This window comes from Laetiporus sulphureus (assembly GCF_001632365.1).
Source record: "Laetiporus sulphureus 93-53 unplaced genomic scaffold LAESUscaffold_5, whole genome shotgun sequence".
NCBI lineage: Eukaryota > Fungi > Basidiomycota > Agaricomycetes > Polyporales > Laetiporaceae > Laetiporus > Laetiporus sulphureus.
Genome location: NW_024468514.1, coordinates 427,697 through 441,341, shown reverse-complemented (window position 1 = coordinate 441,341; position 13,645 = coordinate 427,697). Strand labels below are relative to the sequence as shown.

Sequence of the window (13,645 nt, the reverse complement as noted above, 5' to 3'; positions counted from 1 at the left end):
GGCACCGTGTCAGTGTTCTCATCTGAGGCAGTTGCAAATATAGAGATTCCCCATATGCCTTCAGCTCAGCAGGCAGATGAGCAGGTGTAGAAAATCCAGTGCTTCCTTGAAGAGCTGCGGAAATTGGATGGACTGAATGAGAAGGAGTTCGACAGATTTGTCCATGAGGTGGCACGTTTCTTCATACTGGAAGGCTGGCTATGGTGGAGAGATGCCCAGGGATGACACAAGCGGGTTCTGGATGAGGTTCACTGTTATGCATTGCTCTGGACAGCTCACGATGAGCTAGGTCACAAGGGCATCTTTATCATCTGGGTGAGGTTGCTGAAGCAGTTCTGGTGGCCGTACCTTGACCAGGATGTCAAATGGTACATCCAAACTTGTCATGAATGCCAGCTTCAGAAAGTGTACAAGTACCATGTACCCCCTTTGATGGTGCATGTGCTGGGACTGTTCCAGAAGCTACATGTGGATTCAATGCATATGCCAAAAGCGGGCGGGTACATGCACATTGTGCAGGCCTGGTGCATGCTCTTGTCCTGACCCGAGTGGAGGATGTTGCGGTGAGAGACTGGAAAGACTCTTGGAGTGTTCTTATTGGAGGAAGTGCTTTGTCAGTGGGGAGCAGTCACAGAGATAGTCACGGACAATGGGGCACTGTTCATTGCAGCACTGGAGCACCTCTGCGAACAGTATGGGATCATGCACATTCAGATCTCGGCGTACAATTCTCAAGCAAATGGTATCATGGAATGGCGGCACTTCAATGTCCGGGAAGTGGCCATGAAGGTTTGTGGCAAGGGAAATGTGATGGACTGGCTGAAGGTTATACATGCCGTCTTCTGGGTGGAAAGGGTCTTGATTCAGAAGAGTACCAGGCAGTCTCCGTATTTCATGGTCCACGGGGTGGAGCCAGTATTTCCGTTTAACCTCGCAGAAGCTATGTACCTCTCTCCAGCCACGGATGAGCTGATGTCAATGAAACAGCTCCTGGCAGTATGGGCATGACAGCTACTCAAGAGGCATGAGGACCTGCAAGAGGTCCGGAGACGGGTTCGGGCCACGTGGTTCAAGTTGATCAAGCAGTTCGAGAAACCATTCAAGAACACGATCTGCGAGTTTAAGTTCAACACGGGAGACCTGGTGCTGGTACGGAACTCGCAATTCGAAACTGATCATAACTGGAAGTCGAAGCCGCACTATGTCAGGCTGATGGTCATGATCCGACACAATACGGGAGGTTTATACATTCTGGCTGAGTTGGATGGTTCTATTTCGAAGCACCGCTATGCGGCTTGTAGGGTCATTCTGTACAAATCGTGGATGGATGCACAGGTATCGCTATAGGACATGCTACATCAGGAACTGGAGGAGGTACAGGAAGATCTGGATGCAATCGAATGGGAGTGGGAAATGGAGCCATCCTCTGGAGTTGACGAGGCCCTGTCCGATGAGGATTAAATGGCCTCCTGAAGGGTCTGGGCAAGGGGGCTGTAGTCAAAGTTTCAGGCCATGTTCAATGCGGATGTGATGAGGAGCAGGAATTGAGGGCTGCTCATGAGGGTAGAGAGCTCATCTTGGAGGTGCTCATGTTGGTCGAGGGATTCGGCGAAAACACGGGAAAGGCCGGTGAGGGCAAAGCCAAATTCAGTGTTTGGAAGAGACACCATCCATCATGTATAAGGGTGAGAAGGGCGATGCGGTCATGACGAATGGAGCTATGGAGTTCGGCCTTCAGGTCAATGGCCTCCTCCTCCACAGCATCATGGACTGATGACTCAATATCCTGAGTTAAGCTCTCTTTAATAGCTGTACAGGCATGATCGAAAACGTGTTTGTACCTGGCCTCCAAGCTGTTGAATGTTGCAACCAAGATGTCCTCCATGGTGAATATCTGGTGGATGAGCTCCGGGAGAGTATGGACGGGGGTATTGGAAGCAGCAAGGGTGACCAGGAATGGGAACAAGAGAGATAGGGCAGATGCAGCCTCACCGGCCAGTGTCGCTGGGGCAGGATTGGCTTCGGGGAGCGTAATCCTCACCGGGATGGGCCCAGGACTGAGGAAGCGGCTCTCAAACTGAGGATCAGTGTGCAGACAGCTGTACTCTTCACAATGGACTCTCCACATGTGAAAGCGGGCGAGGGGTTGTCAGAGCATCGACCAACCGAGCACAGAAGGCATTGAGCTCCCCATGGATGTCTCGATGGCAATATAGTCCTGCAGATCCAGCTATCGGTTGGGTTTAGCGATGGTACCACTGGGAGTGTGACATGTTGGTGCATACCCACTGAGCTTCTAACATGCAGAGATGCAACAAAAATTCATCCCGGCTATCTGAGAGTCAGACCACGATCGAAGCAGTGAACTGGTCAACCAACATGGCAAGGTGAGGGTGGGCACACAAGAACACTGAAGGGAGGTCTTCCATGATGGCTTTTCACTGAGCAATGGGTGAGCGAACTATCTGCGAGGAATTTTGGTTGAGCTTTTAGCTGGAGCGTGTGGAGCACGTGACTGCTGCGCTGTTGCAGCCAGTCCAGGTGGGTTTCCCACTCGGGGCAGGTCAGGGCGTGCAGGTGGCATGCAGTGTTTTAAGGGGGGGTGCATCTATTTAAATGGCTATGGTACATGAAAGAGCGAGGCATACATGAAGAAATGGGGGACAGAGACAGGCTGACCAGGACAAAAGAGACAGTACATACAGAACCCCGCGTACCTGGTCCACGAGCACAGGGGCACGCCTATTCTGTGGCCCCCCCTCGCCTACTCATTGGCAGTGCCCAGTACCTCCTCAACCTGCCTTTTCTCATCTGATGAGATCACAGCCCTACGCTTGCCAAGTGCCCTTGCGCTCAGACAGGGAAACAGTGCCTTGAGTCTGAGAGGCTTCCCTGCTGCTGGAGGACTCGGTGATTGGGGACAGTGGGTGTTCGCTCAGTGGCCCAGGAGCATTGGATGGTGGGGTGGAGAGAGGGGCATCATTGTAGACAGATGGCATGCAGGTGTGTTCACGATGCATCTCACCACGATCCTCCTTCGTGAGCTTGAGGGAGGATGCAGACAGTCCAGGTTTCAGCGTGGTGGTCAACACCCTGGATGGTTCTGCTTCCTCGATCAAAGATGAGTGCTCAGATGAGCTGGCACACACGGTGGTTAGTGTGGGCAGTGGTGATGGGGCACAGGTCTGTGGGTGTTTTTTCGGGGGTGAGCCACTCTTGGTGCTCCAGCCTCATTTGTGAGCAGGTGCTGGCTCCTTGATGTATTCATTCAGCTGGTGATTGGCAGGGTCCAAGAGTTCAGGTAGGGCATCGCGTGTGGCTGGGTCGGGGCTGTACAATGGCCAGCCCATCAGGATGGCAAGGCTCGGGGTGGCACTGGCAATTTCAATGAAGGTCGAGGTGGCTGTGTGGTGAGTGGGTTAGGAATGTCACGAGTGAGGCAGTGATACGGGGTTACTTATGGGGTGAGTCGGGCATGTCATTTTTGAAGGCCAAGGGACATTTCACATGCACTTTGGCACAGCGCTGGCATGCATGGCCGCATGTGTCCCATCAGCAGGGAATGTTGTCATGGTGACAGGCTGGACATGGGTCGTTCACGCACCACACTTCAGCATATGTGGTGGCGAGTGTGCACATGAGCGGGTAGATGTCAATGTGTTTGTGCAGTGGGCCGTCCAGGCCTGAAACAAGGATGAATGGAGGGGGAGGCAGGTGAGCAGTCAGGTGGAGCTTCTTGGCAGCAATCTGAGCTGCAGTGCCCCTGAGTTGTGTGGACGTGGCTTGGATGGCTGGACGAAGGCGAAGATGTGGGATGGTGGTGCTGGGCCCCTCTGCCTGTGCTGGTGATGCAAACATTGCACAGTGACCGATGCTGACCAATCCTGACACCTGTGTGGTGGCGGTGTGTGCTGACTGGTACTCTGCAATGATTTTTGACTTGGACCGTCGAGCAGCAGTCAGTTGCACGGCTGTGGAAGGGACACCGGGAATGTGATGCAGCGACAGGATGAGCAAAGATACGAATGCTGGTGGCACGGGCGAAGGGCTGCACAACTTCAGCTCAGTGTCATCCTCAGTGCTGTAGTCCTCAAGCTCGGTGTACTGGAAGGCCTCGTCAAACATGGAGATACTCTGCATCTCCCGTGGGGGCTCCTCGATGCGGAGCATCACTTCCTCCACTGGCACATGCTGATCTCACAAGTTAGCCCATGGGCGGGGATGATGAAGGATGAGAGGTGGGGTACTTACGATGGGGGTTTCGGGGTGTGGGGCCAGTGCATGTGAATGGTCCTTCAGCTGCTGCGGCTGATGTCCTGGCTGGGGGGTGGATGGCTGTGGTCACCTTAGCGGACACTCCTTGTGTACTGGTGTGGCTGGGCACCTTGAGGAACCAGGGGTGGGCATCCTCATGGCAGGGGCATGGCTTGAAGGTGCAGCTAGGGGTACAGGCTCCAAGGATGGGTACCAGGTGGTAAAATTCTGCCACACCAGGTGGAACAGGGGGGCCTCGATGGTTTTCTCCACCCAATACTGAATCACGTCACATGGGGTGCAAGTCATGAGTTTCAGGCCCTGGAGGAAGGTGTGCTCATTGACTGGGGACAGCGGTTGCATGCTGTTGATTCATCTCAGAGCCTCGGTAAGGTTGTCCGGGTCCTGTCTGAGGCCCTGGAGGTGACCGATGGTGAGCCAGTATATCACCTCTGTATGCTGCCATGTTCAGGGCAACACTGTTTGACACACCTTGGTGACTCGCTCCAGTGTGTGCACGTGCCACTGTCCGGTCACGGTTTAGTATCATCATCTGCTCGGCGACAACTGAGGACTCATGATCAGTGGAGCGAGTTGGTCAGATATTGTCCAGAACTCTGCCATCACAAGCGGTGTGAGTGGCATCCTCCACTCTGGGAACGTGCCATGCTCAAGGCAGATGGACGCGACAAGCTCCCGCACTGTCTGGATGATGTACTGATCCACGATGGGCACGATGATCATGTGGTCCAGCACTGGGATGGTGAAGGCCTGGGTGGTGGCAGCAGATGACATTGCATGTGGTGGGGAGGAATGGAACATGAGGTGATAGAGAGGGATAGAGGAGTGAAAGTTGTAGAGTGCGCCCATGTTGAACTACTCGAATTGGCCCACGGACATGCCACGGACTTCCAACCGCTGGTGGGAACTATTGCAGAGGCAATTTTGCGTTACGAGATGTGACGCGCATGTCGGCTCGTGGGCAGTCTGGCTGGTGGCTGCATGGGCCAGGCCATCCACATTCTGTGATAGCCTCGGGCGCACCCTGCCTCGGGCTCTGAGCCTGTGACCTGGGCATCCTCGATCATGTGGGTGTCTTGCATGCCATCTAAGAAGTGGTGACGTCGACCGGGGATGGTCGATATTTGAGTCTGGAGGGGATGTGAGGTGGCCAGCATTGGCTGCCCTCACTATAATTGTCCTCACTATAATTGTGCTCCCTAACATTTGACAGCAAGCTCAGAGCAGAACAGGCACATTGCATTCAGGGCAAGACAGGTACATCGAGTCTGTGCTATGGATTGTCTACATGGATGGGGCCCTCCGAACCTCAGGACACGACCTCAGAACTGACTGTTGCCTCCAGAAAAGTCCTCTGGGTGCAGCATACAGTCCGGATCATCACCAGCTTCTACAGGCATGGAGGTGTATGACACTGCTGAAGGCTGGCCATGTCAGAGTGAAAGGGAGGCAGAATCTTCAGACAAGGGAACATCAGGGCGCAACGATCTTCACCCGAACACGTCAAGCAAGCATTGCTGCAATCGAGGGTCCAAGAAAAGATCCTCAACCATTGTGGCCAACCTCGAATCGTGATCATGCGACAAAGGGAAGGCAGTGAGGGCACGGAGATCACAGACCCACTCAAAGGAGTCAGTCAGTGGCACCTGCATTCTGGTTCAGGTGAGCTCAGTGCAGGCGGTGTCAGCGAGCTTCTGAGGCTATGGGTCAATCCAAATGGAGGAGAAAAAGGAAGACATAGGACATGTACCAGGAGGGATCGGACTCGGCAGCACCATTCATTCCACTCAACCGCAGCGAGATGCAAACCGGATGGAACATGTAAGCATTCCACAGACAGAGCCTCAAGCAGCAGAAGGTATCGATGTATGTGCAGGGTGTAGACGGATCGCTGTTCACCAGGGATGCCATCTGGTGTGCGAGACATGGCAAGATGAGAATAGGGTGGAGAGTGGCAATGGCTGGGAGGGGCACGAGAAGGGGCAGGCAGGTGGAGATGTGGACGTGTCCAAGGACTGCAGCTGTGGACTGGGTGAGGTACTGATGGGAGACCACATCTGAGACGATGCCAGAAAACCCCAGCATATGAGCATGGGCCAAGAAACAGGTGAAACCATTGGGGCAGCATGGGCGGGGTGTCTGAAGAATGGACAGGGCACCTTCAGATCGGGGACAAGGGAGCTTCTGTGGTATGGGACAGCCACTGGCATGGGCCCTCGAGGAATGCAGTGAGCGGAGTGTGACACAGGTGAATAGAAGGCAAGGGATTCAGAATGAGACACGATGGTGTGGTCCGCAGTGGCAGGCCCTTCAAGAGATTCAGAACGAGATGAGCGAGGTGAGGGAATGAGTTATAGGACCAAGCGAGGTCCAATGTGTGATTGAGTCTTGGACGAATGCGCCCCGAGGGCGTAGTATAAAAGGGTGATGTAGTTAGGTAGTTGGAAGGAGCTCCAATGGTGTATCTACAAGCTAGAGTATTGTCACAGATTTTCACCACAAAGTCCACATATGACTTTTCTCATGCCACAGATCACGTGCTTCACCAAATATCTCATGCCACTCAGCCACAGACGTGACACGTAGAGATCAGGTGATAGTCTACATCACATGTTATGGTCCAGACCTGCGGATGATATGGTCGGACCTGTCTATTCCAGGATACAATAGAGGCACCCATTTGGGAACAAAGGGAACAAGGACTATTGTTATGCATCGGCCTTCCGCTTCCTATTAGTTTAGCCAGAAGCCCAGATAGGCCAGATGTTCACACCGGAGAACAAAAGGGAAACCAAGATAGGCACAATGTTCGCACACGTTACTACAGCAACCATCTATCTTCCCACTTATTGTTCTACATCCGGACATCCCATTGTTTCATGTATGGCCATTTGCTTATACCCGTAGATAGGTAGCTTAGGTAAGATAGCCCGCTGTACGTGTATATAAGACCAGCCATGTAGAGGACGAAACTTCAGATTGTTTCTCCTCGTCTACCACCTGTAGCACTCACTGAGCTCACCAGCTCCTACATATATCTCTAACCCTTTCCTGCATCAGCCACATCGACTAGTAAGTCAACAGGCTCTTATATCACATAGGGTTCAGGGGGATTCCTTGAAATCAGGGGGATCAGGGCAGCACGTTCCACGTGACTGTTCCTTTTAGTCTTTTTGATCTCTTGTCCGGTGTTACCGTGACATTAGAAACAATCTGACATTTTCTGCACCCCTGCTTAGTGTCTAACACAAGTGGCCGTGTATTTTCAGTGCAAGCAGTTTCAGCCGTAGCGCGCGGCTTTTTTGACACAACTTCCAATCCGATCTCTACCCGGCGTGAGCCTCAGCAAGACTCTGAGCTGCCCAAGGCATCAAAGCGCAAGGCTACCCCCAGGATCGACCTTGATGCTCACTACAAGTGTCAGGAAACCAACAAGGAGCATGGAAGGCTCCTCACTCTCACGTCACTAGGCGCATCATCCACAGATAGGCAGCGAGCAGCAGCGAGGGTCGTAGATACCACACACATCATAAAGCGTGGAATTATCCACAAGCCATGAGATTGCACACCACCACTCAAATGCTACAAGCCCAGAAAGGGATGTCTTACCACTGGTAGTCACAAGCCGGCACCACCAGCAGAGCTCATAACATCCAACGCAGTTCCTCCCCCCGTCATTGCGCCCATCCCAGTCCAGCCACTGCTGAACTTTATCAAAACAAACACGGTTGCCCGTCCCATCCACCCACTCCCATCTAGAGTGAGGCTGACAATTCATATCAAGACCCTTAAGAAGCAAGTAGACGCTACTCACTTCAGGCTCCAACCCATCTTAGAAGCATTCTCGTATCGTCTCAAGGACCAGCATCAAGGACCCATCTACAGCCTCGCCACGGAACTCGACAAGGTCTGCGCTGACCTACACACTGGAACGTGCACCTACATGTTCATCGAGAAGCAGGTGATCAATACGGTCTGTTTGGAGATAGGAGGAATCAGTTTCAAGCAGATAGGAAAAGAGGAGAGACTACAGGAGATTGCCAAGGCTCTGGTTTTCATCGCAGGAAAGCGATACCTAAACTTTTTGTATTAGTTTATCTATATCACAATGGAAGGAGCCGATCGTGCATATGCATCCACGTTCAGGCAACGAATGGATGACATTCTTCACACAAACGTCGAGTCAGCACACGACGGCAGTACCCCACGCGCCTCGCAGCGCAATTCACCTGAACCTGCGCTAGGATCGCAGGAAACTGCATCACAAGTCAGAGGACCAGCATCCCCGACACCATCACTTGTACCAGCCTACATCTCACCCACCTGGGAGTTTGATGGACAACAATTTGAGCACCTAGAAGATGCTCTCAGACAGTCCGCTCCTGGGGAAGTCCCGGACCACATACGCGAATGGGTAATCGTTGCAATGAAGCTCACGGTCACTACTGAAATCGCCAAGGTCTACAATGTGCTCGGAAACAAGATGTACGAACATAAAATGGCCTTTGAATCATTGATCCAAAATAACAAGAGCGAATACCGGCTTAAGGAAGCAGTTCTTCAGATGGAGATCGGGAAGCTCAAGGATAGGATCCTCGTGCAAGATGCGCATATGGCAGTTTTAAATGACGAACTCACAGGAACCCAGGCAGCAATGCTCGACACAGGCAAAGAGATGATGGAAATCAAGGCAGCTAATGTTAAGCTGCGACATGAGCTAGCTTCACTCAAAGCAAGCGGCGTCACTACGATGCAAGGTCAAACATTCAGCACAGTCCAAACAAACAAGCCCCGCATCAAAATTGCTGAATCTCCACACTACTCGGGCAAAGGAAGTCTGGAGGATTGGCTCCAACAACTCGGTGACGATGAGCACAAGATTACCACAGCCCTGCTGCATTTGGAAGGAGGCGCATTCACATACATGTCTGAATACGCAACCAAGGCAGCGACACGGCAGGCACTCGGCACATGGGAAGACTTCATCAATATTCTCAAAGTAAACTACAGGACCCTCGACCCAGACAAGGATGCGTAACAACATTTGAAGGAGGTCTGCGCAAAGACCTATCCTACCATGGTCTCCTTCACATAACAGTTCTGGCAATGGGCCACTAAGACCAACTTAGGGCATACTGCACTCATCGGTTACATCGCTGAACACCGAAGCAAGGAGGTACAACAGGCAATGGTCACACAAGACAGCCTAGGCATTTTCGACCCAATCACATGGCCGGAATACCTCGACCTCTGCTTACAACTTGAGTCCAAGTTCAGAGCCGACAAGGCAGGACAGCACGGAATGGTAACGGCATCATCATCGGCACCACGAGCCCCAAAGGATCCTAACGCAATGTTTGTGGATCGAGTATCCACCCTCACCAAGGAGCAAGAAGGTTGGCTGGAGAAGAAGCTGTGTGTACGATGTGGGAAACACCCCTTCATTTTTAAACAGCAATGCCCAGACCCCAAGTACAAAGGCAAATTCGAAATGCCAAAGCGGGGCCAAGCAACAAGGGCAATTTCTTCAAACGTGGTCTCAGACATCTCCGACGACAGCAAGGCGAGATACGAAGCAGTCTGTGCTTTCATCACCAGCTACGACGTGAAGGGAAAGGAAAAAGAGGCAGAACTGGAACCAGCTGTCGAAGCAGCTAGGATCACGGAGGTAGAAGATAATGAGGATTTTCTTCGGCGGGTTCTCTGAGGTCTGGCCAGAGTTCCCATAAACAATGTAATAGTATCTACTCGCTCTCGCATGTACCAGTATCAAGTTTTTTATACATCGCATCTACTGGTTCGTCAAAGCACGCGATCGATTTATCTGTTCACCTCAAACGGGGAGTAAGGGAAGTCCAGACTGAGGCGCTCCTTGATTCAGGAGCATATTCTTGCTACATCAACCCATGGCTGGTTGATCAGTTGAATCTCGCTATGATCTCACTTGAGAAGGAGATCAGGGTTTATAATGCAGATGCATCTCACAACAAGGGTGGAACCATTAAGAAAAGGGTTCTTCTAAGTATAACTATCAGAAACCACACAAGCAGACAAAGTCTTCTGGTCACCAATATAGGTCACAAGGACATTATACTAGGCATGAGTTTCCTCAAGGAGCACAACCCTGAAGTAAACTGGGGAAAACTTACGGTCGATTTCACCCGATGCCCACAGAAATGTGCACCCTCACAGGTAGCAGTCCAGGAGGAGGACCTGGAAAACACAAACATCCCCCACATCGAACACCTGATGGAGTTCATCGGTTTCCAGGAGTTAGGTGACAACTGGAATGACATGGACAGCTTTATTGGATGGGTGTCATTATCAGAAGACCCTGATGCACAGGCTGTAGCATCACTCATTATGGGCCTTGACACCAAGAGGAATCAGGATAGAGCACCACAAAAAGGAGAACAGGACAAAGACTACTGGTCAGCCTATGTCCCCAAACACTTCCACGCGTATGGCGATGTGTTCTCCAAGAAGCAGTCAGAATGAATGCCCACAAGAAAGCCCTACAATCATCCAATCAAACTTGTTCCAGAGGCATTGTTACCATGCCCGGCAAAGTTATATCCTATGAACCTACAGGAAAGAAATTCACTCGATACGTGGATAGACCAAGAGTTGGCCAAAGGATACATCAAGAGATCAAGGAGTCCAACAGCAGCATCCGTCTTCTTCATCAAAAAGAAAGATGGATCACTGAGGCTAGTCCAAGATTACAGGAACCTCAATGCAGTAACAAAGAAGAACAAGTTCCCAATCCCATGCATTTCGGACCTCATCGATAGACTCTCACATGCTAGTATATTTACGAAGCTTGATCTGAGATGGGGGTTCAACAACAGAAGGATTAGGGAAGGAGACGAAGAAAAAGCCACCTTCATCACACATCGTGGCCTCTTCGAACCCACCGTAATGTACTTCAGTTTCTGCAATGCTCCCAGCACCTTCCAAACAATGATGAATACAGTCCTCGAAGACTTAATTCGCACTGGAAAGGTGGTAGTCTACTTAGATGACATCCTCATATTTACGAACGATCTTGAAGAACACCGACAACTAGTAAAAGCAGTTCTACAGCACCTCCGGGACAATGACTTATATGCCAAACTGGAGAAATGCTTCTTTGAACAGTCCTCAATTGAATATCTTGGCATGATCATCAGCAAGAATTCGGTACAGATGGACCCTGCTAAAGTCGAAGGTGTACTTGGCTGGCCCGCACCTACTAAGGTCAAACAAGTACAGGCCTTTTTAGGATTTGTGAATTTCTACAGGCGATTTATAAAGGACTTTGCGAAACTCACATGACCTTTAACACTTCTCACCTGTAAGAACGTGCCCTGGCAATGGAAGGAAGAGCAAGACCAAGCCTTCAGTGCACTCAAAATGGTGTTCACCTCAGCCCCGATCCTACAACTCCCCAACGACACTGCACCATATTGTCTGGAGACTGATTCTTCAGACTATGCAACTGGTGCAGTACTCGAACAATTAGGAGAAGACAAGCTATGGCATCCAGTCACATACTACTCAAGTCACTCAATGAACATGAAAGAAACTACGAGATTTACGACAAAGAGATGCTTGCAATCATTTGGGCACTAGAAGAATACCGGCACTATTTAGAAGGACACCCAGAACCCATTGAGATTTGGTCAGACCACCTCAACCTTACATACTTCTGCCAGGCACAGAAGTTATCCTGGCGCCAAGTGCGCTGGTCATTATTCCTCACACAATTCAATTTTGTACTCAGTCACTGACCTGGAAAGACAATGCTTCATGCTGATCCTCTGTCCAGGAGGCCAGATCATGAGAGGGGGGTAGACAGCGACAATTTGAATCAAATGCTGTTAAAACCTGAATTTTTCACTATCAATGCGATTTGACCCACTCACGCATCTGAAGTTGATGATGCCCAACTACTGGAAAGGATCAAGAAGGCACTCACAGATGACATGATGACCAAGGATTATCGTGCACTTTTGACTACAGGACAGTGCAAATTTGGAAAAAACCTCGCAGAATGGAACTTCGAGCATGGACTGCTGCTCCATCGCAGAAAGGTTTATGTCCTCAAAGATCAACAGCTATGCCTAGACCTAATAAAGCTCCATCATGACACCTTACCAGCCGGACACCCAGGCAGGTTCAAAATGTTGGAGCTCATCACTCGGAATTATTGGTGGCCAGGAATGTCCATAATGGTTAAGCAATACGTGCAAGGTTGTGACAGTTGTCAATGCAACAAGTACTCAAGAGAAAAACCATACAGACTACTACAACCAAATGATGTACCAGGAGGACCATGGAAAATTGTCACAGTCGATCATATCACACAACTTCCTCCAGCCATGGACTTCAGGGGAGAAAAGAAGATGGCAATACTTGTCGTCGTAGACAGACTCATGAAGCGAGCGCACTTTTATGCAATGGATGACACAGTCACATCATTGCAAGTCACTAATGTATTCTATAATGAAGTCTTCAAACTCCACGGATTGCCACGCCAGATTATCTCAGACAGAGGTACTCAGTTTGCAAGCAAACTATTCCAGGAGTTTTGCCAGAAGCTCAGTATAAAGTCAACAATGTCTACAGCATACCATCCCCAAACAGACAATCAGACAGAAAGGGTTAACCAGGTGTTGGAACAGTACCTCCGCATGTACTGCAACCATAGACAAAATGATAATGTCTACTATCTGCCAATGGCAGAATTCTCATACAACAACCAGACCCATGAGTCCACCGCACTGTCCCCCTTCTTTGTCGAATATGGCCGACACCCAAAAATGGCACCAGACGTACACGAATGAATACGTCATCCCTCATTGGAACATTTATTTGTCCACCGATCTGAGGCACAAGAACAGGCAAAGGCGGCATTGGAAGTTTCAGCCTCACGGATGAAATGGTACTTCAACGAGAAAAAGGGAGAAGTCCCATTCAAAGTTGGAGATCTAGTACTACTCAAAGGAAAGGACCTGTGAGTAAAAGTCAAATCCGCGAAGCTAGGCACACAAAATTTCGGACCTTCCAATTACTTCAGAAGCTAGGACCAGTCACATTCAAACTAGAACTGCCCAAGCAAATGAAGGTCCACCTGGTCTTCCATGCCAGCAAATTGATCATATATCATCAAGACACAGTCACAAACTGTGAACCCCCAAAACCCCCAGTCATAGAAATCGAAGGAGAACCAGAATTCGAAGTTGAAGAAATATTAGACTCGAAAGTCGTAAGGGGAAGGGTCCAATACCTCGTCAAATGGAAAGGCTATGACCATTCTGACGATACATGGCAACCCCAAACAAATCTTACCAACGCCGATGAGCTTCTTCAAGAATTCCACCAACAA

General features: G+C 50.4%; 2 protein-coding genes across 2 annotated transcripts; both read right to left on the bottom strand.

Moving 5' to 3' along the window:
* Positions 1-1,555: 1,555 nt before the first annotated feature.
* On the bottom strand, positions 1,556-2,429 carry LAESUDRAFT_755847 (uncharacterized protein; the record flags this gene model as incomplete). Its single annotated transcript, XM_040912089.1, has 4 exons — positions 1,556-2,106; positions 2,167-2,230; positions 2,286-2,331; positions 2,380-2,429. The coding sequence occupies 4 exons, from the start codon at positions 2,427-2,429 to the stop codon at positions 1,556-1,558; spliced, it is 711 nt and encodes a 236-aa protein (XP_040768079.1).
* Positions 2,430-3,230: 801 nt separating this feature from the next.
* On the bottom strand, positions 3,231-5,124 carry LAESUDRAFT_711547 (uncharacterized protein; the record flags this gene model as incomplete). Its single annotated transcript, XM_040906843.1, has 5 exons — positions 3,231-3,375; positions 3,605-4,181; positions 4,252-4,533; positions 4,747-4,779; positions 4,830-5,124. 5 exons carry the CDS (start codon positions 5,122-5,124, stop codon positions 3,231-3,233), a joined length of 1,332 nt encoding a protein of 443 aa, XP_040768078.1.
* Between the last annotated feature and the right edge of the window lie 8,521 nt (positions 5,125-13,645).